A 25,201-nucleotide genomic window follows, 5' to 3' on the forward strand; every position below is an offset into this window, starting at 1 on the left:
TCATTAAAAAGAAACTAATATACAAAACAGACGATAAATTACACTAATTTTTTTTTAAAAAAAACAATATTTTGAAGAGATAGATAGTGGCTAGCAGTGGAATCCAGTCTGACGCGCGTTTCGTCCTATTGTGGGACTCCTCAGGAGTGCGCATCCACGATCCAGCCTCGCAAGATTCGAACCCAGAAGCTACCAGTCTCGCGTCAGAGCGCTTAACCACTAGACCACTGAGCCGGCCGGCATTCAACGGTGTTAATGTCTAACTTCAACCAATCCACGAAGTTGAGCAACCGTTCACCAATTGTCTTCAGTGGGTTGATATCTCACAACAATAGGACGAAACGGCCATCCAGTGCTTCCAGGTTTTCCATGGTGGACTAGCTTCAATTGACTTATGATTTCAACTATGAAAATACTGAAATCTCTACAAAACCCCCTTCTGATATCTGAAATCTTTGAACATGACAAGTTTATTAAGACAATCAGTAATCAATATGAATAGAGAAACACTGATATATCTGATTGTAATAACTAAACACAAGTGACTCCAATTATAGAAGAATGTGAAAAGCTTTGAAATATGGAAAGCATACTTGATAGAATAAGAATACAACTAAACGTGAACACTTAACTCTAAGCAACTTTAATAAAAAATGAGAAAGTAAATATTTTGGTGGATATTTAATTAACTTGTCCCCCCCCCAAAAAAAAGAATTTAACAATTCATAAAGTGAAGTAATGAAGTTCAACAATTTAGTTCTGTGTGTACGGTTACGATTAAAGACGTTCATTGATCTAACATTTTATGATGTAGAATAGAGAACTGAATAATCTATTTGTTTTCTCTAAAATAGAGCAAATTAAGAATAAGATTCAACAAAAAAATCTCCTTATATTCAATTTGAGGTTGTGAAGATTATTGAATTTCATTGAAATCATGAATCGATCAATGTTAGACCACCATTGAAAACTCGTAAAATGGTCACGTGACATCATGGACTGGTTGGAGTTAGACATTGACATCGTTGTTGAATGCGGTCTCAGCAGTTGAGAGTTTAAGCATCCGCGCATTAAACCGAATGCGCTAGGTCCGAATCCCACATGTAAGATCGTGAATGCGCACTGCTAAAGGAGTCTCCTTATATTGTCTGATTGGACAAAATGAAACCAATAAACAACGTAACCCATATAACATTGCATTGATACTTTTAATATCAGCTCCGGCCAAACGAAAACGTGGCATCAGTCCTCAAAGTCACTAATTCTAGTCTGAGCCATGTTGGTAGATGCAGACTACTTGATTGGGGTCCATGTGACTATCGTAACCAATGGTTGGAGACTCTAGGTGACATGGCTCAGAATCGATTACAATGGCGTAGATGTATACACTCTTTATCTTCCCTTAAACCTTGAGATTAAAATTGCTTCATAACTTTCTTCCTTCCTGTACTATATCCTTATATACAACCTTTCTTTTCTATATTACCACCACTAAATTAACTACTTCTATGAATCCGGTGTTCATCTTGTTGTGCTAACAAGGTATGGCAACTTGGACCGATGCATATGTGTGCCTGGTCTTACGTTGTAGCTGGCTGACTAATATCAGCTCATATTAGATGTTGTAACCAATTAATTTAAAACTTATTACAATCTATCATTTCAAGAATTTGTATATATACATACTACTGTTGACAAATCTACTACTAGTATGTTCATTGAATCAAGATCATTCTAAACTGACAATTCACAAATGATCTTTTCTATTTAAATATTAAAAGATAACTTAGAATGGTGTGTTCATTTTTATCAATAATTAGTGTATATTACACACTTTTCATTATTTTACAACATTGATAGACAGAATGGTGTGTGCTCATTTTTTGTTTTTTGTTTGTTTTAATTCTTGTATCAGATAATCAATCACATGATAAACTTTAATAGGCAGTAGTCGTAGTCGTAGTGATAGTAGTCGAAGTAGTAGTAGTAGTAGTAGTCGTAGCCGAAGTAGTAGTAGGCGTAGCCGAAGTAGTAGTAGGCGTAGTAATACAAAAACGAATACACTAATTAAAATAAGTCATAGTTGATTATGAAAATGTAAACATGACTTTTAAAGAAACAACAAATAAGAGTAAGTTAATTGTTTAAACAAACAATGAAGCTGAAATTATGTAACCATATTATCTATATAAACTAATTTTGCGAAACCAGGAAATAATGATAAATCAATTTAATATATGAAATCTTACCCGATTTGTCAAAGGATTAGCACATCGTAATACATGATCATCTGTATTTAAACCAGTTAGTGTTTCATTTAATTGTGATTTCCTTCCTTCAGTAGTTATATGAGCTGACCTTCCAAAAGTATCAGATCCACAAGAATGTGGTGATGACAATGATGAAGGGGGATAGGAGAATTGATTTGGGACATCTTGACCCTGTTGATGAGCGGCTGCTGCAGCAGCAGCTGCGGCCGCAACAGCCGCAGCGGCAGCAGCATATGAAGAAGCATTAACAGGAAATGACGGAGAACCGGTAACAAATGGCAATGGAAAGACTAAAAGGGAAATGAATGTTACAGATCACCACTAAACGCATAAACATAACCTTGAGCGAAATAAACGAACAAAGTCAAAATTAAACTTCGATAAGAAATACAGAGACTTCATAAACTTCATCAAAGAAATCTTGATTACGAATTGTTACAAATAGCTAGAAAGTTTCAGTCATCCTGTATTTGAAAAAAACCCACAAAGATATGACGTTGGGTTTCTGTTTTTTTTTAATAGGAAATAATAAACGTAAATATTAGTTACTCCACCGAGATCAAAAGGTCAAGTTATACACTTTATGATTACGCAGTCTGAACCATAGGTTCAAGAAGTCACAGTTCCAAGAAAAAGTACGAATGATGCGATAACTTATTACGTTGAAGCAAAACTTCTACTATCAAATTAAAACGAACATGGACATATAAATGGATACGGGAACTAATTCAGTCACAACGTAGAACTTCGTACGTACGTACGTACATCAGTTCGAGTTGCCATACCACATTAACACAGAGATCCAGTTGTCGATTCAAATCCCATAGTGGTAGAAGTAGTAAGAGTATAAACAGTAGTCGGAAAGATTAGGGTTCAAAGATGTTATTAAAGGAGTATAATCCAGTGAAATAAATTTGGAAAGAGAAAAAAGATAGAGACATGAAAAATTCAGAAGATTAGAATCTGGTAGAACACAAAGAGTGGATGAACCTTTGCCATTGTGAACGACTTTGAGCCATATCATACAAGGTTTCTAACCATCGATTGCTATCATCTCGCGGATCTCAACCAGGTAGTCTACACCTACCAGCATGGCTCAGTCCAATTGTCAATGACTTCATGGATTTGTGTCACGTTTTGGTCTGGTCACCCCTAACTTCCTTCCAACCTACTCCTACACCATAAAACATTGCAAGTCGGAAACTAAAGACACAGACAAACTAAAGTACGAAGTAAAGTAGTTAATTTATTTATTTAAACACATAAATATTGGTACAAAAAGCACCAGATATATATGCGACGCACAAATCTCATTTGATTTGTGTGAGGGCCGTAATACTGTCCAGGTGCCCAGACTGAAGCAGGTGGTTTTCTTAACGGGCCACACCCCGAGCCTTTGACCTAAAGGTCTAATCCACAAGGTAGTCGATCATCGTGAGGAGATGCAGTCTCATGGTAGCCGGTGACCAACGATTGATTCATACGCCATTTGTTCCCTCAGGATGCTGGAGCCGATGTGCACCATTGGTTTGGAATGAGGGTTTTCCAACTCCCCTAGGTGGACACACCACATCCACCGACCCGGTTAAAGCGATGGACATTCTCTTTTTGTCCTCTCAATTTTGTAAACAACACCCCCGCCACGAGAAGGCAGTGACAGAGTCTGTATACGCGTGGCCATATGAGAGTATTTCGAGAGGGAGAGCGGACTCTCCCCACTATCAACAGTACCAGGGCATTTTGGGGTTATTGTGTTGAGGGTGAGTGAGTGAGTGCAATAGCCGGCTTTCTTTCAGTGAAGTAAAATAGACAAAATGTTACAAATGAATAATTGCCATCCTATGAAAAGACTTATGTTCAATGTAGTCAATGAATGAAAATTCAGTTTAAGATTATTCTTATTTTTTTACCTACAAACTATGAGTATCCAATGACACGGTATTCAATCGATAACAGAAGTATGAAAAAAAACAAACTACATTAACATTTGATAGATCAAGTGAAAATCAAAGAGAAAAAACTATAAGAAGAATAAATACTAAAATAATAAATGAATTGGGAACAAGACGGAACGAAAACACCGTAGAAACAGTACTATATATATATCTATATCTATCTATATATATATGCATATAGAGAGAGATGAAAGATAGTTGAAGAACATACAGTGGATACAATAAGGAGACAGAGATGGAAACAAAAAAAATACCACGTGCTATAAAGGAGGAAACAAACGAAAGAAAAAGCATCATCATAGAAGCGAATAAGTACGATATAATTTATCATAAAAATTTGATATTAATGATGACAACTGAAAGGAGAGGAAAGAATAAAGATACTTTTTATTTCATTTCATTGAAAGACAAAGTTGATAATCATTTTGGAAGAAGAATACTTAGATCGGGTTTTTTTTTCGCGCAATCAATAACATTCCTTCTTCTTCTTTTTTAGGGGGGAAAAGATTATTATTATTATAAGGCAAATAAATCTTGAACAGAGAATTATCCACTTCATAGAAAACTGATGATATAGTTTATATATATAGATTTATGAATGAACTAAGGTAACCAAATTCATAATTAAGAGTATGATATTATAGAAATTAATCAACCTCTGACACTGATGTGAATGAAGTCCAATGGATAAAGTGACTTTATAAATAAATAAATATAATAATGTATAGCGTTTAACATAAAGTTGACTAGTGTTGGAGACGGTTGGAAGAGAATGAGGGGTGGACAAACCAAAACATGGCATAAGTCATTAAAGTCAATAAATTCTGGTCTCAGCCATGTTGGTAGATGCAGACTACTTGGTTGGGGTCCGCGTGACTATCATGATCAGTGGTTGCAGATGCTGGATGATATGGCTCATAATCGATCACATTGCTGTAGCTGTATACACTCTTTATCTTCCCTTAAACTATGAGATTAAAATTGCTTCATATCTTTCTTTCTTCCTGTACTATATCCTTATACACAATCTTTCTTTCATATATTACTACCATTGAAGTAACTGTTTCTATGAACTTGATATTCATCTTGTTGTGTTAGTGAGGTATGGCAACTTGGACCGATGCAAATGTGTGCCTGGTCCTACGTTGTAACTGACTGACTGACTGAGTGCTTTTTTCGGTGAAGCAGTTTAACCACATCGTCCAAAGCACCAGTCATGACAATCCACCGATTACATTTATTCCTTGTCACAAAATTCAGATAAATAATTATTATGCAATATTGATGAAGGTAAACATGAAAACATTCAGCAAATCTTCATGCCCACTCGTACTTACTTCTGAAGGACTAGTGGGAGTTTGTATATGTACCACTCATCATTGTTGGAAAATATTTAAATAAATTACAAGTCTATGTTCACGATTGGGTTTTTGATTTCCAGTAAACAAGTGACCGGTGAAAAATATCTTTGTATGTAAGTAGAAGTTTCATATTTCCTTGATAGTCTTTGAACAAACTACCCTAACTCAAGCTCTCATGTTTGTGTAGCATATTCATAGAACCGATACTTGTTAAGCCTTTACCTTACCTAGGGTAAACCAAGTAGTTTCCTTAAGCAACTATCAGTTCTTTGATATTTATAAAGTGAAAATTCCCATTGAGATATTAATTAAAAAGACGAGTAGCGTGAGAATTTATTTCATTTTAATTAAAAAGGAATGATTGTTTTTATTCGCACTCGATTTTACTATAATGTACAGGTCAAATTATGGTAAATGTTTCCACCATTCCTATGACGCTGGTGGTGGTTTAATGAAAACATGACGTCAGTCTATGTGATCATCGTTGTCTGTTGATAGGTTCAGACTACCTGGTAGGGGTCTGACGGTAATTTTAAATGAAACATAAAATTTATATGGGTATAAAACATTAGAATCTTAATTCGAGTACAGCGATTACGATGTACAATGAATTATTTCTATCCTTGAGAAAGTGATCAAATCAAGTTAACTGGATATATGAACATAGAAATACAACATTTATTAGGAATCAGGTATATCCAGTTGATAGATCAGTCAGTCAGCTACAACGTAGGACCAGGCACACATTTGCATCGGTCCAAGTTGCCATACCTCACTAACACAACAAGATGAATATCAAGTTCATAGAAACAGTTACTTCAATGGTAGTAATATATGAAAGAAAGATTGTGTATAAGGATATAGTACAGGAAGAAAGAAAGATATGAAGCAATTTTAATCTCATAGTTTAAGGGAAGATAAAGAGTGTATACAGCTACAGCAATGTGATCGATTATGAGCCATATCATCCAGCATCTGCAACCACTGATCATGATAGTCACGCGGACCCCAACCAAGTAGTCTGCATCTACCAACATGGCTGAGACCAGAATTTATTGACTTTAATGCTCTGATGCCATGTTTTGGTTTGTCCGCCCCTAACTCTCTTCCAACCATCCCCTACACTAGTCAGCATAGTACGTCGTGGTAATCAGTGTTCAGGCATACGTAACACGTGGCCCAACCATCTCAGTCGACGAAGATTCATGGCCTCATCAATCTAGTTGATAGGCATTTCGGATAGAACAAGATAAATCCATATTCTGAACATATTTATCCAAAACAATTTACAACTGATAGGATAACAGCAGCTAATCAATTAAGTGATTCCAGGTATATTCACACATATATATATCACAAACAGAAAATCTAACAAATGTGGAATGTAAAATTCATAAATTTATACTCTTTAAAATTAGTAATACGAATTAAAAAACTAGCTTGGAGTCATACCCTAATCGAAATATTTATCTATCACATCGAATGATACACCATAATGACTAAAAATCGAGACATTGAAGAACTTTAAACAATCAAAGGTGAATTCATTAATGAATAGAATGATCAGTGATAAGAAAAACTTACGTGAATGGTAATAGTCATCTAAAGATAAGAATCCAAAATTGAATGATCCTTTCTGTGTACACTATAATTAACAGGGGAAAAAAAGAAGACAAAATTCCATATGACTTGAAGTTAAACTGATGACGAAAACTTTATGAATATACGCATCAATTTGCTAAAAAGAAGGATACATGACATGATCATTATAATACTCTTGAAACCTTTCTTACTGCATAAAAAATAGAAAGAATACTATCAATGACAAAAGATGACTGAAGTGCTCTCACATGGCCACGCGAATACATAGCCTCTGACAGGGAAGTCCTACTCACTGACTTCTCGTGACATTACTGTTATTTACGGAATTGAGAGGACAAAAAGCGAATGTCCGACACTTTAACCGGGTTGGTGGACACAGAATGTTCACCTAGGGGAGTTGGAAAACCCTCATTCCAAACCAATGGTGCACATCGGCTCCATTATTCTGAAGGAACAAATGGCGTATGAACCAATCGTTGGTCACCGGCTACCATGGGACTGCATCTCACGATGCTCCATTGCCTTGTGGATTAGACCTTCAGGTCAAAGGCTCTGGGTGTGGTCCCCTAAGAAAACCACCTGCTTCAGTCTGGGCATCTGAGCAGTATCACAGCCCTCACACAAATCGAATGAGATTTGTGTGGCGCATATTTATCTGGTGCTTCCTTGTACCAATATTTATGTGTTTAAATAAATAAATTGTATTATGATCATTATAATACTCCTGAAATCTTTCTTACTGAATAAAAAAATGAAGAATACTATCAGTGACGAAAGATGACTGAAATAATAATGTGATTGTATACTGACATTATTTTAATGAACAAAGACCTGGACAGGGTAAACCAATTGATTGTATTATACAAAATCACACTGCATTTAAGTATGAAGATAATACATGGAACATATTATTTGAACATTTTCCCTAAATTGTCCTTTACAAGCTCCATCATCTTTTCATTCCTATTGCTACTCGGACTGTTTTAGTTTTTCTTTCTCTTCTCCCCCCATGTTTCTTCTCTGTCAGTAAGAAGCCTACTTCCAATTACCGATATATATTACTTATATCTGTCCGTATAAGTAGCACACACCACAGTACATGATATAAACCGAATATTAACACTTATGAATGTTATCATATTGAATAGTAGAAAAAATTAACAAAGCTAATGTATCCATACAGGATTATCGCTAAGTATACACAACATACATGTTTTATTGTTTATCACTAATAGTTTTTAAGCTGATCTAGACTAATTTAAAGAAGATACGGTAGCGGGAAACATATGCCAAATTTTTAATAGTTCAAATCATTACACTCCAAATACTCAATGATCATATACATATCAGCTAAATTTGAAGTTACAATGAAATATAATTCTTATCATATATGTTATATCCTAGTGAAGACATAAGTACGGGTAACTCCCAGGACCTATTAATGGATGATCATTCTATAAATATTCTTATTGTTTAACTATTGAGTAACTAGATTGTGTACATCTATATTCATTTTATTATAAGCTTCATTTTGACCTATAGATTATTATTATACGATTTACTGTCCCTAAATTGTATTCAGTTTATTGATTAGTGTCTCCCACGTTCACAGCCACATTTGGCTTGATCTTATACAAATATTATTTTCTATTTTATGGTGTGATGTGGTCTGTCTGTCTGGTGTATTAATGATTCGCTTAGCAGAAGCTGTAATTGGTGTTCTGGACTCAATTGGAAGGGCTAGGCGGACAAGGGACCAATAAGAGCGCTAGACTGCTCATACTGGTCGAACGTCATTGTTTTGGCACAGTACTAAGATCGTATAAGTCGTACTTCGATTGGTGGATAAATCACGTGATAAAAAGCCGGACATAAAATCATAACAATGTAAATGAACTAAAATAATGACTCATTATGAATAGGATAAAACTTTGGAAAAGTACATTATTCCAAATGATTACATTCTTCAATAGTGTAGAAGAAGATATTCAACATATTAAGATATTTAAACACTATATGAACGATGGAAACAAATAAGATTTATACCATGTTAAACAAAGTGAAACAATCTACATCATGGTGATCAACTATTAATTTTAAAGAAACCTTTCAGATTATACTGTGGAAAATGATTTGATAAGTGAACGAAATGAGTGGACAGAATCCTAAATGATACATAAAATGTAATAATATAGTATAACCGAGTGATAACTGATCATAAGATCCGACTATTGTCCTTCAAACTTTAGAGTTTCATTTTTGTCTACTAAATTAGATTGTTTCTTTTCATCCAAGATTAATATGATGAACTGTAATGAGTGAATTAACAAAACTTTATCCCGACATAATCAATAACACTCATCACTGATATCATACAAGCTTTATTTAGTACCCAGTTAGATAAAGAACATAAAACTGAATATTTAATCGGATAATAAAAAGAAGATCACTTCATGAGATTCATACCGAGTGACTAGAACTTTGACCAAGCTAAAAGGTATACATTACGCACACATGCTCTTTATAGAGAAGTTAGTAATTTGCATTTATTTTTGACAATTATAACTATTTCTGTCACATGCAACGGCAAAAAAAACAAGCGAGAATAATTACTGGACAATATGATAAAGATCGGACATTTGTATGTATTTATCAAGATTTAGAATACTTCAGCTAACTTATTAACAAGATATATCGTAATGGAACCTAACGAAAATTCCCTTCTAAGCAAATTCTTAATTAGAATTCAATATAAAAAACGAACTGTCTATAGCTACATATAACGTGGCACAAATCCATGAAGTCACTGATAAGTGGACTGAGTCATGTTGGTAGGTGTAGACTACCTGGTAGGATTCGCGAGATGATAGCAATCGATGGTTAGAGACCTCGAATGACATGGCTCAAAATCGTTTACAATGGAGAAGGTGCATCCACTCTTTGTGTTCTGTCAAATTCTAATCTTTTGAATTCTTCATGTCTCTATCATTTTTCTCTTTTCTCAAATTTATTTCATTGGATTACACTCCTTGAATAACATCTTCAAACCCTAATCTTTCACATAATGCTTATACTTTTACTACTTCTGCCACTATGGGATTTGAATGGACAACTGCATCTCTGTGTAAATGTGGTATGGCAACTCGAACTGATGTACGTACGTACGTACGAAGTTCTACGTTGTGACTGACTGACTGACATATAACTAAGAATTAAACTTCAAGTGTGTGTTATTCTGGCAGAAGTAATTAGACTCTTTTGTTAAATATATATCCATATGCATTGTATACTGATAGCTTTACCTAAAATATAAAACTATAAGACAGAATAACCTAAAAATTTAGCTCTATGATGTTGTATCGTTTACGGCTTCATGGTCGACTGGTCAAAAATCTATTTCTGTGACTATTACTTGTAATATCTGATGTTTTAATAATTCGTAAGCGAAAATGAGCATATTGCATATGGTTTAAAAGTTTTAAATGAGTGACTGTGTCATTTAATTCGGTAATCAATTCCCTTTTATTATTTACAAGCCGATATTTAGAAATGTACAAAATTACAACTAATATCATTCCAAAGTAGGATAGTTGAAATCAGCTTTACTTCTTAGTGTTCGCTTTCTAGAGACGTACGTTTTCCAAATAGCTTGTCTGTTAAGCATATACTAAGTCGGTCATCCGTAGGCAAAGTAGAACGTAGCATATATGTGCTTCCGCCTAAAATGTTATACGAGATGAACTTATCAAAGTGAATACCCGAGTAGTATAAGTAGTACTAGTGATGGTATCTGTGATAGTAAGAAAGATCAGGCACAGAGAATATAATACGAGAAGTAAGTAAAAATTATAAAACTTTAAAACTCAGATCCTAAAAGAAGACATGAACTGAATGCATCTGCCCATTAGTGATCAACTCAAAACCTTGTCATTCAACATCTACAGCCATTTGTTACAACAAACCCTAAAACATCTACCAGGGACTCCGGACCTACTAATATGACTTACACCAACAGACAATGATGATCACATAGACTGACGTCATGTTTTCTTTAGGCCGCCCCCAAATACCCTGGTACGGTCGAGAGTGGGGAGAACCCACTCTCTCTCGAAATGCTCTCATATGGCCACGCATATATAGCCCCTGCCAGGGAAGTCCTACTCACTGACTTCTCGTGACATTACTGTTGTTTTCCAAATTGAAAGAACGAAAAGCGAGTGTCCGACGCTTTAACCGGGTAGGTGGACACGAAAAGTCCATCTAGGGGAGTTGGAAAACCCTCATTCCAAACCAATGGTGCACATGGACTCCAGTATCCTGAGGTAAGAAATGGAGTATGAATCAATCGTTGGTCACCGGCTACCATGAGACTGCATCTCCTCACGATGCTCTACTGCCTTGTGGATCAGACCTATAGGTCAAAGGCTCTGGGTGTGGTCCCCTAAGAAAACCACCTGCTTCAATCTGGGCACCTGAACAGTATCACAGCCCTCACACAAATCAAATGAGATTTGTGTGGCGCATATGTATCTGGTGCTTCCTTGTACCAATATTTATGTGTTTGAATAAATAAATGAAATAAATGGTAGCATAAGGTGAATAAATAACTGAATGGGTTACTTAGAGAAATACATACCCCTGACAAACGAGTCGTCAACATGAAAGTTGGAGACCCGGAATGCAACAACGAGAATGCCTAGGTAGGTAGTTGTCTTGGAATTATTTTATTTACAACAAAGAAAAAGTTTAACAAGCTAACAAAAATAGTCAAAAGGAATCTACATTAGGTCTAAATAAAGGAATCCTGTAAGGCAATAAACATCATTTAGATCACTAAATGCCCCGGTAAGGCTAAGAGTGAGGACAGTCAGCTCTATCTTGAAATGCTCTCATATGACCATGCGTATAAAGCCACCAACAGGGAAATCCTACTCACTGCCTACTCGTGGCATTAGTGTTGTCTACCAAATTGAGAGGATGAAAAGCGAATGTCCGTCGCCTTAACCGGGTTGATGGATATAGAGGATCCACCTAAAGGAGTTGGAAAACCCTGATCCAAGACCAATAGCATATATGGGTTCCAACATCCTAAGAAAATGAATGGTGTGTGGACCCATTGTTGGTCACCGGTTACCATGGGACTGTTTCTCCTAAAGTTGCTCTGCTCCCTTGTGGATCAGACCTTTAGGTCAAAGGTTCGAGAAGTGGCCCCCTATGAAAACCACCTGCTTAGGTTTGGGTACACGGGTAGTGTTTAATCCCTCACACAAATCGAATCATTTATGTGACGCATATATACTTGGTGACTCTGTACCAATCTTTACATGTTTAAATAATATTATAATAATAACACTTCTGAAGAAAAACGTTTGAGAAGTTCGCGAAACCTTTTTAGAATACATTGATAAAACCTTATTAATTAGGCAAAATCTAGAAACAAAATCCAGGCTCTTGGCACCAACATCGATTTGATATTACATCAATATACGATAAGTGCGTGAAAGACCGCGAACAGCAAATTATCGACACAAATCACTTTTGAAGCATGAATCAAGTCCATCCTGTCTGATCTAGTGTTCACAGGAATTTATCAGTAAAACTACTAAACACTGATGCAATACTCTGCAGTCTACAGTATCTGAACAATTGGAAACAGTTGCCAAAATACATTGAACTCGTGTTTATTCATTATTACTCATACATAATAGTGTGTATGAGGAAATTAGAAAAACAATTTTATTTTCGGTTCTTCTCACACTCCCCTTCTCCGATCAGAACATGAGGTTAGATAATATAAACAGTGAGCAACTACTGCAAATAAAACTGGTTTGCGGATTCTCACTAATTTTTATAAACCAGTCCATCATAGAATCAAATCTTAGGACACAAATATCTAGAGATGCAAGTTGGGAAAGCGTTGACCTTTTACGGTAAATATACAGATGACCTAACTAGTATATGATTAGATTTTTCAAAATGTACTGTAATAATATGTCAAATAGTTTTGATAAAATTCGTTTTTTTGATGTATTATCTAAAATTACCAAAGGGAGAAACAGTTTTAAGCGACATCAAGAGTTTGGTTTCACGGTAAGACTAAATATTTGCAAAACATCGGAATGGATTTAGTCAACCATAGACGATGCTGAACCTGATCTTAGTCTGGCCTATTGAAATCGCTGAAGTGTTAAACTGTTCAGAAGAAAGAACATCATTAACTAACTAGTCTCATGACTTATTATAAGCCAAACTTATTGAAACAGAAAGGGAATTATGGTAAGACAAGCGACACAAGTAGGTTGATGGCTTGAAGTTGTGGCATGTATTATGTATTTACATAATTCAACCTCAATCTTGGAGATTTTTGGACAATATCGTTCATTTATTCTTTGGAAACATAAAACACAAGACTGACAGGAGACAATTGCTACCAGATGGTCAAGAAACCAATTATATATACAATAACTCATCAGAAAAAATTACGATGAATTTTTCCGCGATTTTGATGAGAATTCAATTAGTTATCGATAATATCCTTACAAATAAAGTTTGGGAGCAGGGTATTTGAGAAAGGATCCACAAAACATTTGAGTTCTAAAGTAAAGACAACGAAGCTGAACTATAAAGTACAAACTACTCAGTGATATATAGTTGACGGCCTTATGTTAATTCTACATTTTTAGCCTAGCAGGTTTTACTAGAAGACTGAAATATATGGCATCATGGGGCAAACAGAAACGCATTACGCTTATGAAAAACTTCTTGAAAACCAACATAACTAGTGAAGTACAACACAATAATGAGGTTTATTACTAATCATATCACTTCAGTTGCAACGTAAAAGAGGTAGAAGTATATCAAGGCGTTATAGTACATACCTGACCTTCACCCTCAATCACCAGACCCACTTTATCTTCAGTTAAGTTTTCCGATGACTTTTTCTGCTCATCTTCCTCACCTTCGTCTTTATAAACCTTAACCTCATCGGTACATGCAACTTCCATAAGTACCGAATGCACAGAAAGCGACCTTAGCCTCCTCCACTGTACCGCCACCTTGAGAACAAGGTGAAAAAAACGTATATGGATTTTATTGAAAAAAAATGTAATAACATTATCCTACCCACAATACTGATATAAATCATTTATTATAAGATAATATACAGTTTCGGTGTTTTGTGCTATTGCTTGAGGCGGTTGATTCAAGTCTGGACGACCTATATAAATCCAACGTAAGCTGATTTGTTTGTATAATGTAGCCTCTTAACTACTTTTTTTAGTTTAAATTGGATTCCATTGTTAAGGAAACCGACCTGATAATTGCCAGCTATATACCTAGAAGTAAGCTGGTGCCTCAAAATGGATGCATCTAATGTTATTGCTGAATTAACTGCCACTGAACAGAGGATTATCAAAATTAAATCAGATATAGATCAATTCGATGAACTTCTTAAAAGTGTGACTAGTGGATATGGTGACAAAGAGAGTCTTAATGAAAAATATCATAACCTAATACTCTCAACCAAGGATTTGTCGTCTCACCTGGCAGTTATTCAAAAGTAATTAAATTTTTATTATACTTATCACATTTACCAAGACCTAAATGAAATTTTAGTGCTCAGTAACCTAAGTAAATTCTGCGGATGCCCACTCACCAACTGCCTTGTTGTGCATGTAGGTTACAAGGAAGAGGGGGGTAGACGAAGAAAGACGGAATCAATCCGTGAAGATACTGACTATTGGATTGAGCCATATAAATAGTTTTAGGCTACTTGGTTAGCGTCCGCGTAATTGCCGTAACCAATGGTTAGAAACTTTAGATGACATGGCTCAGAATCGTTCATAGTGGCATAGGTGTATTCACATTTTGCCTTCCCTTAGACTATAGGCTTCCAAATTTCTCTTCAGTAAATTAATATTACTGTTACGAGAATTTTTATTATTTTATATTTTCTCGAATCGTCTCTCGAATGCCCAATCTTTTCTATTAACGCTCAGTCAGTCACAACGTAGAACGGGACATTTATATTTAGTAATCTAGTTACTTTATAAATATTGAGAAAGGATGCATATAATAATAGCTTGATAAACAGTTTGAACAGTTCCAATTTTTACTATATTCAGTCAGTCACAACGTAGAACTTCGTACGTACGTACGTACATCAGTTCGAGTTGCCATACCACATTAACACAGAGATCCAGTTGTCGATTCAAATCCCATAGTGGTAGAAGTAGTAAGAGTATAAACAGTAATCGGAAAGATTAGGGTTCAAAGATGTTATTAAAGGAGTATAATCCAGTGAAATAAATTTGGAAAGAGAAAAAAGATAGAGACATGAAAAATTCAGAAGATTAGAATCTGGTAGAACACAAAGAGTGGATGCACCTTTGCCATTGTGAACGACTTTGAGCCATATCATACAAGGTCTCTAACCATCGATTGCTATCATCTCGCGGATCTCAACCAGGTAGTCTACACCTACCAGCATGGCTCAGTCCAATTGTCAATGACTTCATGGATTTGTGCCACGTTTTGGTCTGGCCACCCCTAGCTTTCTTCCAACCTACTCCTACACCATAAAACATTGCACGTCGGGGCAGTCGGTGGTTAGGCATACGTAACACGTGTCCCAGACACCTTAACTGATGAATTTTCACTGCTTCATCAATCGATTTGCCATCTTTACTTAGTACCCCTTTCCTAACAATTGCATTACTTACTCGGTGATCCCAGGATATACTAGCAATGCTTGGAAAACACCTATGATCGAATACTAGTAGCCTACGAATATTCTCTTATCGGCCATGTTTCACTGCCATAAAGTAGGACGGAACGAATTGCTTCGCAGTAAACCCGTAGACGGATATCCCGCCTACGCCATAAATGACGCAAGTTGGTGAAAGCTAGACGAGCCTTCTGTATCCGTGCTGAGATTTCGTCACACACCAGACCACAAGGGCTGATGAGACTCCTAAGATAAGTGAAGCGGTCAACACACTCAACTACTTCACTCCCTATCATTAGTTCAGGTGCCGATGCAACCCAATCCTGAAGTAACATTTTGCATTTCGAGGGGGAGACTCGCATCCCGAATATGCGTGCATTGCTGCTTAGAGTGGTCGGAAGACTCTGCATTTTGTCAGCGTCTTCATCAAATAGAACTATGTCATCGGCGTATTCTAAGTCAGCAGGTGAGTCTCCCGGTAAATGTTCAACTGCTGGAAATTTAGGTGAGAAAAGTGTTATCTCTAAAAGCACGTCAACGGCAAAGTTAAACAAGAATAGTGAAAGTGGACAGCCCTGACGAACACCACCTGAGGTAATCAATTCTGATGACAGTTCGCTATATGCTCTAACTCAACTAGTTGTGTTCGATTAGAGAGCCTTTATAAGGTTAATGTACTGCTTTGGTACTCCTTTCAGTGACAAACACTACCATAGAACCTCACAATCAATGGAGTCAAATACCGCCTTAAGGTCGATGAATACTACGATTGTGGGACGTCTAAATGTGTATCTATGTTCTAAAACCTGACGTAGAGTGAATATCTGGTCTATACAACCACGTCCAGGCCGGAAACCAGCTTGATTTTCTGTAGTCTGCTCTTCACGAACTTTGGTTCGGCGTCGAAGTATTATTGAAGCTAATATTTTAGACACTATATTAGTCAAACTGATTCCTCTGTGATTGTCACAAGAGGACTTTTGCCCTTTTTTATAGACTGGCACAATCAGTGATTGAGACCAGTCAGATGAAATTACGTCCAGTTCCCGAATTCTACGTAAGACCTCAATCTCACTGCTAATACTGGACCGCCATCCTTTAAACTCTCAGGGGTAAACCTGTCACGGCCTGCTGATATCCCTCGCTTTAGATTTCCTATAGCTTTTTCAACCTCGTAAAGAGTTGGAAGACTTACATTAACTTGCCGTTCAGGTCGACTGGGGATCGTGGAAAACCGAAGTGTGGCTAAAGTCCAGTTGGACTGATCCCTAAAGTGTTCTGCCCATCGATCAAATCTCCTGGATTGAGAATGAATGATATGTCCATCTTTTTCCGAGATAGTTTCGCTGACAGTTGGGCTCCTAATACCGGTTTCTTTAATAAGTCTGAACAGTTGTCTGCTGTTGCCTATTGCCGCTGCCTTTTCCATCTCTCTTGCTTTCGCTACCCACCACTGTTCGCGATAATTTCGTAGGTTTCTTATTAGCCTACGCTTAAGTTGACTCAGTTATTCGTTATGTTCAGAGCCAGATGGGATGAGTTTTCGAGCATCTATCAGTGCGGTAGATGCTGCTGCTGAGATCCATTGTTTCTCCCTAACCTTATGGTTTACCGCACTAACAGTTATCACTGCTGTTTCCACAGCTTTTCGGATGTCATTCCACGCTGCCTCGGGGTGGGCACAACTTACATGGATGCCTAACTGCTTTTCTAGTTGTTTCTGAAATATATTCTTAGCTTGCCTATCACTAAGTAGAACCCAAAGAGGTTTCCTTGCAGTGTCTTTCCTACGTCCAGTAAGACGCAGACAGATACGTGCTCGCACTAGAGCATGATCTGAGTCTAAACATGTGCTCCAGAATGAGCGACAGTCTTCTATCGAGCCCTTCCATCGGTGGCTGATAGCGATGTTATCCAATTGAGTCCAGCGTTGGGACGAATTTGGTGGTCGCCATGTCAAAAGATGTTTTTCATTGTTCTTAAGGTTAGTATTTGCTAGAAACAGGCGGTTATCTGAACATAGCTACTACAGACAGTCGCCATTATCCGTTCTTTTAGCCACCACACCATAAGATCTACTCAGGTGTCTTTCGCTTAGTTTACCTACTTGAGCATTAAAGTCACCTGTCATTATTACTACATCAGAGCGTCTAGATTTTCGGAAAAGGTCGGAAAGCTTTCTGTAAAACTCATCTTTTACATCTGAGCTGCAGTCAGTGGGAGGGTAGGCAGAGACAATGAATGTCCCTATCTTTCCGAGTCCTTACTGTTCCGTCTAGTCGGACAGCGCACATACGACTGTCTACTGGGATCCAGTCTAAAAGAGATTGTTCTGCCCTAGGACTCAATGCTATACCTACGCCAGCGAGGCCACGGGAAGCAGCGTCAGGGTTTCCAGATACACGAAGTGTGGATCGAGTTGGTTCTTTATTATGACATGGTGGGGTCAAATGAATGACGCTACTCGGATCTTGTATGCACGTTTCGGGGACGCAGCACACATCAATGGTGTAAGATTCTAGAGTCCTAGCTAAGGAAGCCTGTTGTCCTATTTGGCGTAATGGTCGGGCGTTAAAAGTTCCTACATGTGGTTTAGAGCGTGGTTTCAGGAGACCAGAAATAACGTTCCGCGTATTCAAGTCGTTTGCGATACTGTTACCACCTCTACTGCTGTAGGATTAGGTAGGTAGTTGTTAGTTAGGTAGTTAGTTGTAAGCCGGTATTATTGATGATAGAGCTTCCAGTAATATAATCTTTCCGTTTCTTAGGCTAAAAATATACCAACCTTTTTATTTAGCCTAGTTTAAAGTATTACTTTCAACGGTTCATTCCATTTTATTTGATCTGTTTATAGAGTGATTCAAGTTGGATCACATATTCCCGACCTACGTGCACGAGCTCGTACTCTTAACACTCAAGCCATAAATCAATTAGGGCGCTTGCGGAAACTAGGCGGCGTTGTTCAACAGCATGTTCGTAATGAGAAAAATGCATACTCAGTCAATTGTCAAGAACGGTACCCTTCACTTGGTATTTTCTCAATTGATCGTAAGTTATCTCAAATATACTTTTCTTTAATGCATATGTATCCTTTATATGTAATAAATAAGTCGTCGATTTAGGGACCTCATGATTTGAAACAATTGGTAGTATCGATTGTTATTTCTGTATATTGTATCTCTATGATGTTAGTGTCTCTTATTATCCTATTCCTTTAAATCATTTTGCTGCTAACTTTCTTATTACTCTTAAAATAGTTCCATTACTTCCCGTAGGTTTCCTTCCATCACTTGAACCATGCCTAAGAAGCTCGTATCAATCGAAACCGTTTAGTGTTTTAGTCAACGGTTATATGTTTTTGTATTCGATTGTAGATTTCGTCATTCTAATCCTACTCCTAAATTTCTCTATTTACCATAGGACATAAAATCAAGAAAATGACATTCTTATGGAAATTATTACATGGTACATATATAACACCATGCTCTCAGGCAGGAGACAATTCTTTTAGGAAACTGTCTAGATTATTTCAGAAGGCATTGGAGTCTGTGAGTGTGTTTGTACCCGTCCCCACTGATTACATTTCAAATGAGGCATGGGTTTTCTGGTCTTCAAAGATCTAAACGCCTAGGCATTGGAAAAATAGATGATGAGTCTTGAGCGAAGGTATGGAAGAATGTTTAGGATACATTTCTCTAAACAAAAAGTGTTTCAGAATTGGTTTTCACCAGCTACCTGTTCGACTATAGGTAGCAGTGTAAATGAATTTTTCGTTTACTTCTCTTATTTCGAATATCTCATCAGTTCTGGTTGGCTTTTGTCTGATAAAATCTTGGGACAGATTCGAAAATTTCCCTCGGTACATGGCAACTCCTGGTGTGGAAGGGATGTCCGTCTCCCAGTTGGTTGGAGGATATAATTAACACTAATCCTCTTTGCATTCATTGTATAGATGGGAAGCGCACTAGGAATTTTGATGACATGTATAAGCTCCAAGTGTCCGATCATAGCTTCTAAACCCAGGTTGAAAAATCTTTTTCATGATCCGTTTTTGCTATTTTTAGAACCTTCAGAGCAGAAACAGGTTTCTTTAGAATCAAAGGCAGATATACAAAGAGCACATGAAATGGAACAGTTGGAATCTGATATAGTTCAAGTAAACGAACTTTTTACAACGCTTGCTACATACATTCACGATCAAGGAACGTTAGTTGATTCCATTGGAGATAATATAGAAGTAGCCTATGAGCAGGTAGGTTTTTTCTGCAATTTATGCTCATGAAGTCTTTACTTTTACTTGGTCCACGATGAAAATAGATACACACACTGTTTAAAACCTATTATGAACGTTATTCAGATCTCATAGTGCTGAGTTAGTCAGTTTATATGTGAAACTGCAGACCTATCACTGACTCACGAAGTTATCCTCCATCGCCTTCAGTTTTCCAGAGAACTGTGATATTCCAGCTTGAGGTTTAATAGATGACTACGGTTAGTAGTTCAAAAATTAATATAGTATGGTTCTAAATCGGTCTCCAACCCGTATCCACCTATAGTCCGAGAACTCTTAGGAATTTTCCTGCCTAACATAAGCGGTATTGGGATAGGTTTTTGCTGGTAAAATTTCAAAAGAGATAAGATTTATATATGCAAGACTTTACATGTTTTGTGATATCAGAGCCGTTACTTACTAGACATACTACAAACTGGTTAGAAGTTTCGGAAATTTATTTATATATCTAAGCACATAAATATTGGTACAAGAAAGCACCAGATAAATATGCGCCGCACAAATCTCATTTGATTTGTGTAAAGGCTGTGATACTGCCCAGGTGCCCAAACCGAAGTAGGTGGTTTTCTTAGGGGGCCACACCCCGAGCCTTTGACCTTAATGTCTGATCCACAAGGCAGTAGAGCATCGTGAGGAGATGCAGTCCCACAGTAGCCGGTGATCAACAATTGATTCATACGCCATTTGTTCCCTCAGGATACTGGAGCCGATGTGCACCATTGGTTTGGAATGAGGGTTTTCCAACTCCCCTAGGTGGACTCGCCATGTCCACCAACCCGGTTAAAGCGCCGGACATTCGCTTTTCGTCCTCTCAATTTCTTAAACAATACCCCCGCCACAAGAAAGTAGTGAGTAGGACTTCCCTGTTAGAGGCTATATACGCGTGACCATGTGAGAGCATTTCGAGACGGAGAGCGGACTCTTTCCACTCTCGACCATACCAGGGCATTTCGGGGCTTCGGAAATAAAGTTGTATGTCTTAATAACTAATGTATTATGCAGAAATTTGTAGAAGCTGTTTAGAATAATAGCCAAGTAACTATATCTCTAAGTTGGATCATCCAGATTTATCGTTTTTCATATGATATGCTTTCATTCGACTTCAAATCTATTCAGTTAATTGTCGTTAATATTTTATATTTATTTTCCAGGTTCAAAGTGGTACAGAACAACTAAGCACTGCTACAAAACATCGAAAATCAGCACGACGAAAAAAGTGTATTTGTCTTGGCCTTATAGTACTGGTTTTATTTATTTTAGCCTTAGCGATAGGATTATCTCTAAGACAATAAATAATTCCTGAACTGTTCTCATTTGACTTTCGCGTTGTTCTCATAAACTTTCATTATATCATCAAGTTGATTTTCTTTGAATATATATTTAACTTTTACAGAAATCAATGACTTTCAATGTCTTTCATAATTCATCCTTATTTAACTTATAATCTTTACACTTTGTTTGTTTGCTTTTTTTATCTTTCATCATTTGGTGACGATCTGATATTCATATGTGGGTGCTTAGATTTGATTGTATAATCAAAATTGTACTAACCAGTGATTGTTTGTTTTTGTAATTTGTGTTTTAATTTCAATATTGTGTTACTATGATTCGCATCATGATGTGGTGGTAGTGGTAGTAGTAGTAAGTTGCTTATTTGTCAATCAGTAGTATCTTAAAAGATTTTGTTTCCTCGTAGATAATAGTAATTATTAAGAGGGACAGTCAAGCCTTCAAAGCATCGTGTTTTGTTATCAAAAGTTGAAAAGTAAAACTGATTTTGAAACTCTTATTAACAAAACGCTGCTTGCTTCCTAGTCATTGTGGACTGCTAGAAGTCAGGAATGCTGGTCACCAGGCCTAATCAGAGATATCATGGTTGCTGGCAATATGCAGCGAAAAGAATGTACATTATTTAGGTGTCGATTGACTGGACTTCTAACTGGTGGTTACTCACTATTTGTCGTCAGGATCGGTGAAGATTTAATTTAAACACATAAGTATTGGTACAAGGAAGCACCAGATACATATGCGACGCACAAATCTCATTTGATTTGTGTGAGGGCTGTGATACTGCACAGGTGCCCAAACTGAACCAGGTGGTTTTCTTAGGGGACCACACCCAGAGCCTTTGACCTTAATGTCTGATCCACAAGGCAGTGGAGCATCGTGAGGAGATGCAGTCCCATGGTAGCCGGTAACCAACGATTGATTCATACGCCATTTGTTCCCTCAGGATACTGGAGCCGATGTGCGCCATTGGTTTGGAATGAGGGTTTTCCAACTCCCCTAGGTGAACATTCTGTGTCCACCAACCCGGTTAAAGTGTCGGACATTCGCTTTTTGTCCTCTCAATTTGGTAAACAACAGTAATCCCACGAGAAGGCAGTGAGTAGGACTTCCCTGGCAGGGGCTATATACGCGTGGCTATGTGAGAGCATTTGGAGAGGGAGAACGGACTCTCCCCACTCTCGACCGTACCAGAGCAATCGGTGAAGAAGTAAAAAACGGAAACTTGTTGAAATACATTGTGCTGAGAATTCTATATCGTACCGAAAATATAATATCGAATTAAGCTAATGATATTAATAATGCAATGAATCCCGCGAATAAGTAATCGCAACACTCAAGTTTCTTATCTCACTCGGTCTCCTAAATAATTAGAACCTGATTGTTAGATTTAATTTTTGCCTAAATATCTAATTGAAGTGGTCAAAAGTTGCAATGAAAGGAAACAACTTTGACCTCAGATCTTACTCCCTCACTCGATTATCCTGAGTAAGCATTCTTGTTTTCGATACTAAAATCAACACAGATGGTCTGAGAAAATGACTGATCTTAGAAATGACGTCAACTTAAAGTAGATTACTAATCTCGGTGATACAGCTAAGCTTTATTCACCGACATTCTGGTTTCTTTAGCCTCCGTCTTGCTTAATTTAAATGAAATCGCTCTCTAGTGAGTCCGCCTATTTTAATCAAGATATAAATGCTTTCACTGAAAGTACGATCAGCCTCGCTCATCATTTTATTAGTAACGACAAAGGAATTTCTGTATTGAATGTTATTTGGTAACTGATGTGACCGCTCCCCAAAAAAATCCAGGAACATTCTGGTTATAATCCTCCTTATCATTGTAGCTCTTTACAGCATTACAACCGCTAGTATCATTAGGACAATACACGAACATACAATTCAACGATGAGTCGTTTGAACTAATTTATTGATTTTGCAAATTCCATAGAAACATTAAATTATTGACCACCCACTAATTCAATTTGTTCTAGTTTATTGATTGATCAAGCATTCAAAAGGATGTGTGGTCCACTGTTGCTATTATTGTATATGCAACTCACTTAGTGGCTGGTGTATGGATTATTCCTCTCCCACAGTCTTGATTTCTTTGTGTTGCAGTATAAGAGTGTTGTTCCGTTGCGATGACTAATAAGCACTTATTACGCAGTCAGTCGTGCTAATAGCAACAGACTGTACTGGAGGCCTGCTTGAATATCTGGGCTACTGTAGTATTTGAATGAACCAATGATTCCCCTGTATTGATGACTGTTTTGATTTTGAATTCTAAATACAGTGCATTCCTTCGTGTCATTGCTGGGATTACTAGTTCATACTATAATTCAAATCATCACATTGGCGTCGCGATGGAACGGTTAGATATACATACAGATTTTAATGTTTTTAAGGATTACATGGAGAGGTTCGAAATCTGGGCTATGACCAAGGAAGATGATGAGGATTTTAATATTGTGACCCATTTCCTTACCTTTATTGGAAAAAAAGTATACAGCTTAGTAAAACCTTTGGCGTTCTCAGACAAACCGATTTCACTCCTTATGCAACTCTCAAACAACTACTGCTGGACCATATAAAGTATACATGTCTCGAATGCGGTGAAGGAGAAAAATTCGATGAAATAACTCGCCAGAACATCAGGAATTCCACCACTTTACGACGTCGTCGCAGTCCAATACGTAATGAAGGTTACTCAGATAACAATTCACTAAATTGTGAAACAGTTCACAAAGATGAGCACAAGTTTGGTGAATGCTTGTTCTATAGCAAGTTTCACCCATGTAATTCATGTGTATGGGGAGTTTACAACCATTCTTTGTACAAGTTACAAAAAAGTACAATCAGAGACATTGTGGCAAGCTAACAATATGCATTGAAAAGAATGAACATTATTTAGATGTCGATTCCTAAACTGCTTACATCTAACTGATTGGCTGACTTCAATTCCTACTAAGTGTCTAAACATGTATCGTTATTATGATGCAATCACAATTCAAGAATCCTGATTAAATGATCTACAAGACGTTTGCTCAACAACACTACAAGATCTCAATATTTATCGTCACGATCGATCAAGTACTAGGAAAAAAAGAAACCTGTTGAAATACTTTGTGCTAAGAATTGTAGATTGTTTTTATAGAGTTGAGATCATGAGTCAATTGAAGCTAGACCACCCATGGAAAACCTGGAAAGCACTGGGACGACAATCGTTACGTCCGATTGTGGGACTCTGTTTGCCCCTATTTCATTTCCTTCACAATTGTCATCAGTTTTCATGCAATCATTATTATATTTGTATGTAAACTGTTTAATTGCATATTTGGTCCTAACTTATCATTCAAAATAGTCAATACTTTGTTTACTAAATTCACGAAAAATTGTCTTCAAAATATCCTGTTGATCTACAAATTGTCGTTACAATCACTCAACCATCTGCCGTTGTAGTTGTGTAATATTCTTCATTTTCGTATACAATTAAAATTGTATTGACTAATTTCCTTTTTTTATTTTTATTTCTGATAATTTTCAGTTACAGTCATTCTAGCGGCGTACATGGTCATTCAAATCGTCTCCCACGTGGCGGAATGAATAATCCAGTAAATTCAGTTTTTATCACTATTTCTTTTGTTAAATCATCTTCAATACTAAGAGTTTGTTATAATCTCCATTTTGAGTAGTTTATACTCTGTG

The 25,201-nt window shown here is 36.9% G+C and overlaps 2 protein-coding genes across 2 annotated transcripts in view; one reads left to right on the plus strand and one right to left on the minus strand.

Annotated features, from left to right (window-relative positions):
* The window catches only part of Smp_125630 (pangolin, putative), a gene marked incomplete at both ends in the record, with an annotated part of 33,472 nt that extends 19,280 nt beyond the window's left edge, over positions 1-14,192 (minus strand). Inside the window, 2 exons of the mRNA XM_018788553.1 lie at positions 2,250-2,441; positions 14,067-14,192. Coding sequence (XP_018646528.1) covers positions 2,250-2,441; positions 14,067-14,192 — 318 coding nt within the window. The remainder of the gene's footprint in view (positions 1-2,249; positions 2,442-14,066) is intronic.
* Positions 14,193-14,482: 290 nt separating this feature from the next.
* Positions 14,483-21,775, plus strand: Smp_125640 (Syntaxin-12, putative). The gene is made up of 4 exons (XM_018788565.1): positions 14,483-14,746; positions 18,768-18,961; positions 19,978-20,165; positions 21,356-21,775. The coding sequence occupies exons 1-4, from the start codon at positions 14,547-14,549 to the stop codon at positions 21,494-21,496; spliced, it is 723 nt and encodes a 240-aa protein (XP_018646529.1). The 5' UTR covers positions 14,483-14,546; the 3' UTR covers positions 21,497-21,775.
* The last annotated feature ends 3,426 nt before the right edge of the window (positions 21,776-25,201 follow it).

The sequence above is a fragment of the Schistosoma mansoni genome (genome assembly GCF_000237925.1).
Source record: "Schistosoma mansoni, WGS project CABG00000000 data, supercontig 0138, strain Puerto Rico, whole genome shotgun sequence".
Taxonomy (NCBI): domain Eukaryota; kingdom Metazoa; phylum Platyhelminthes; class Trematoda; order Strigeidida; family Schistosomatidae; genus Schistosoma; species Schistosoma mansoni.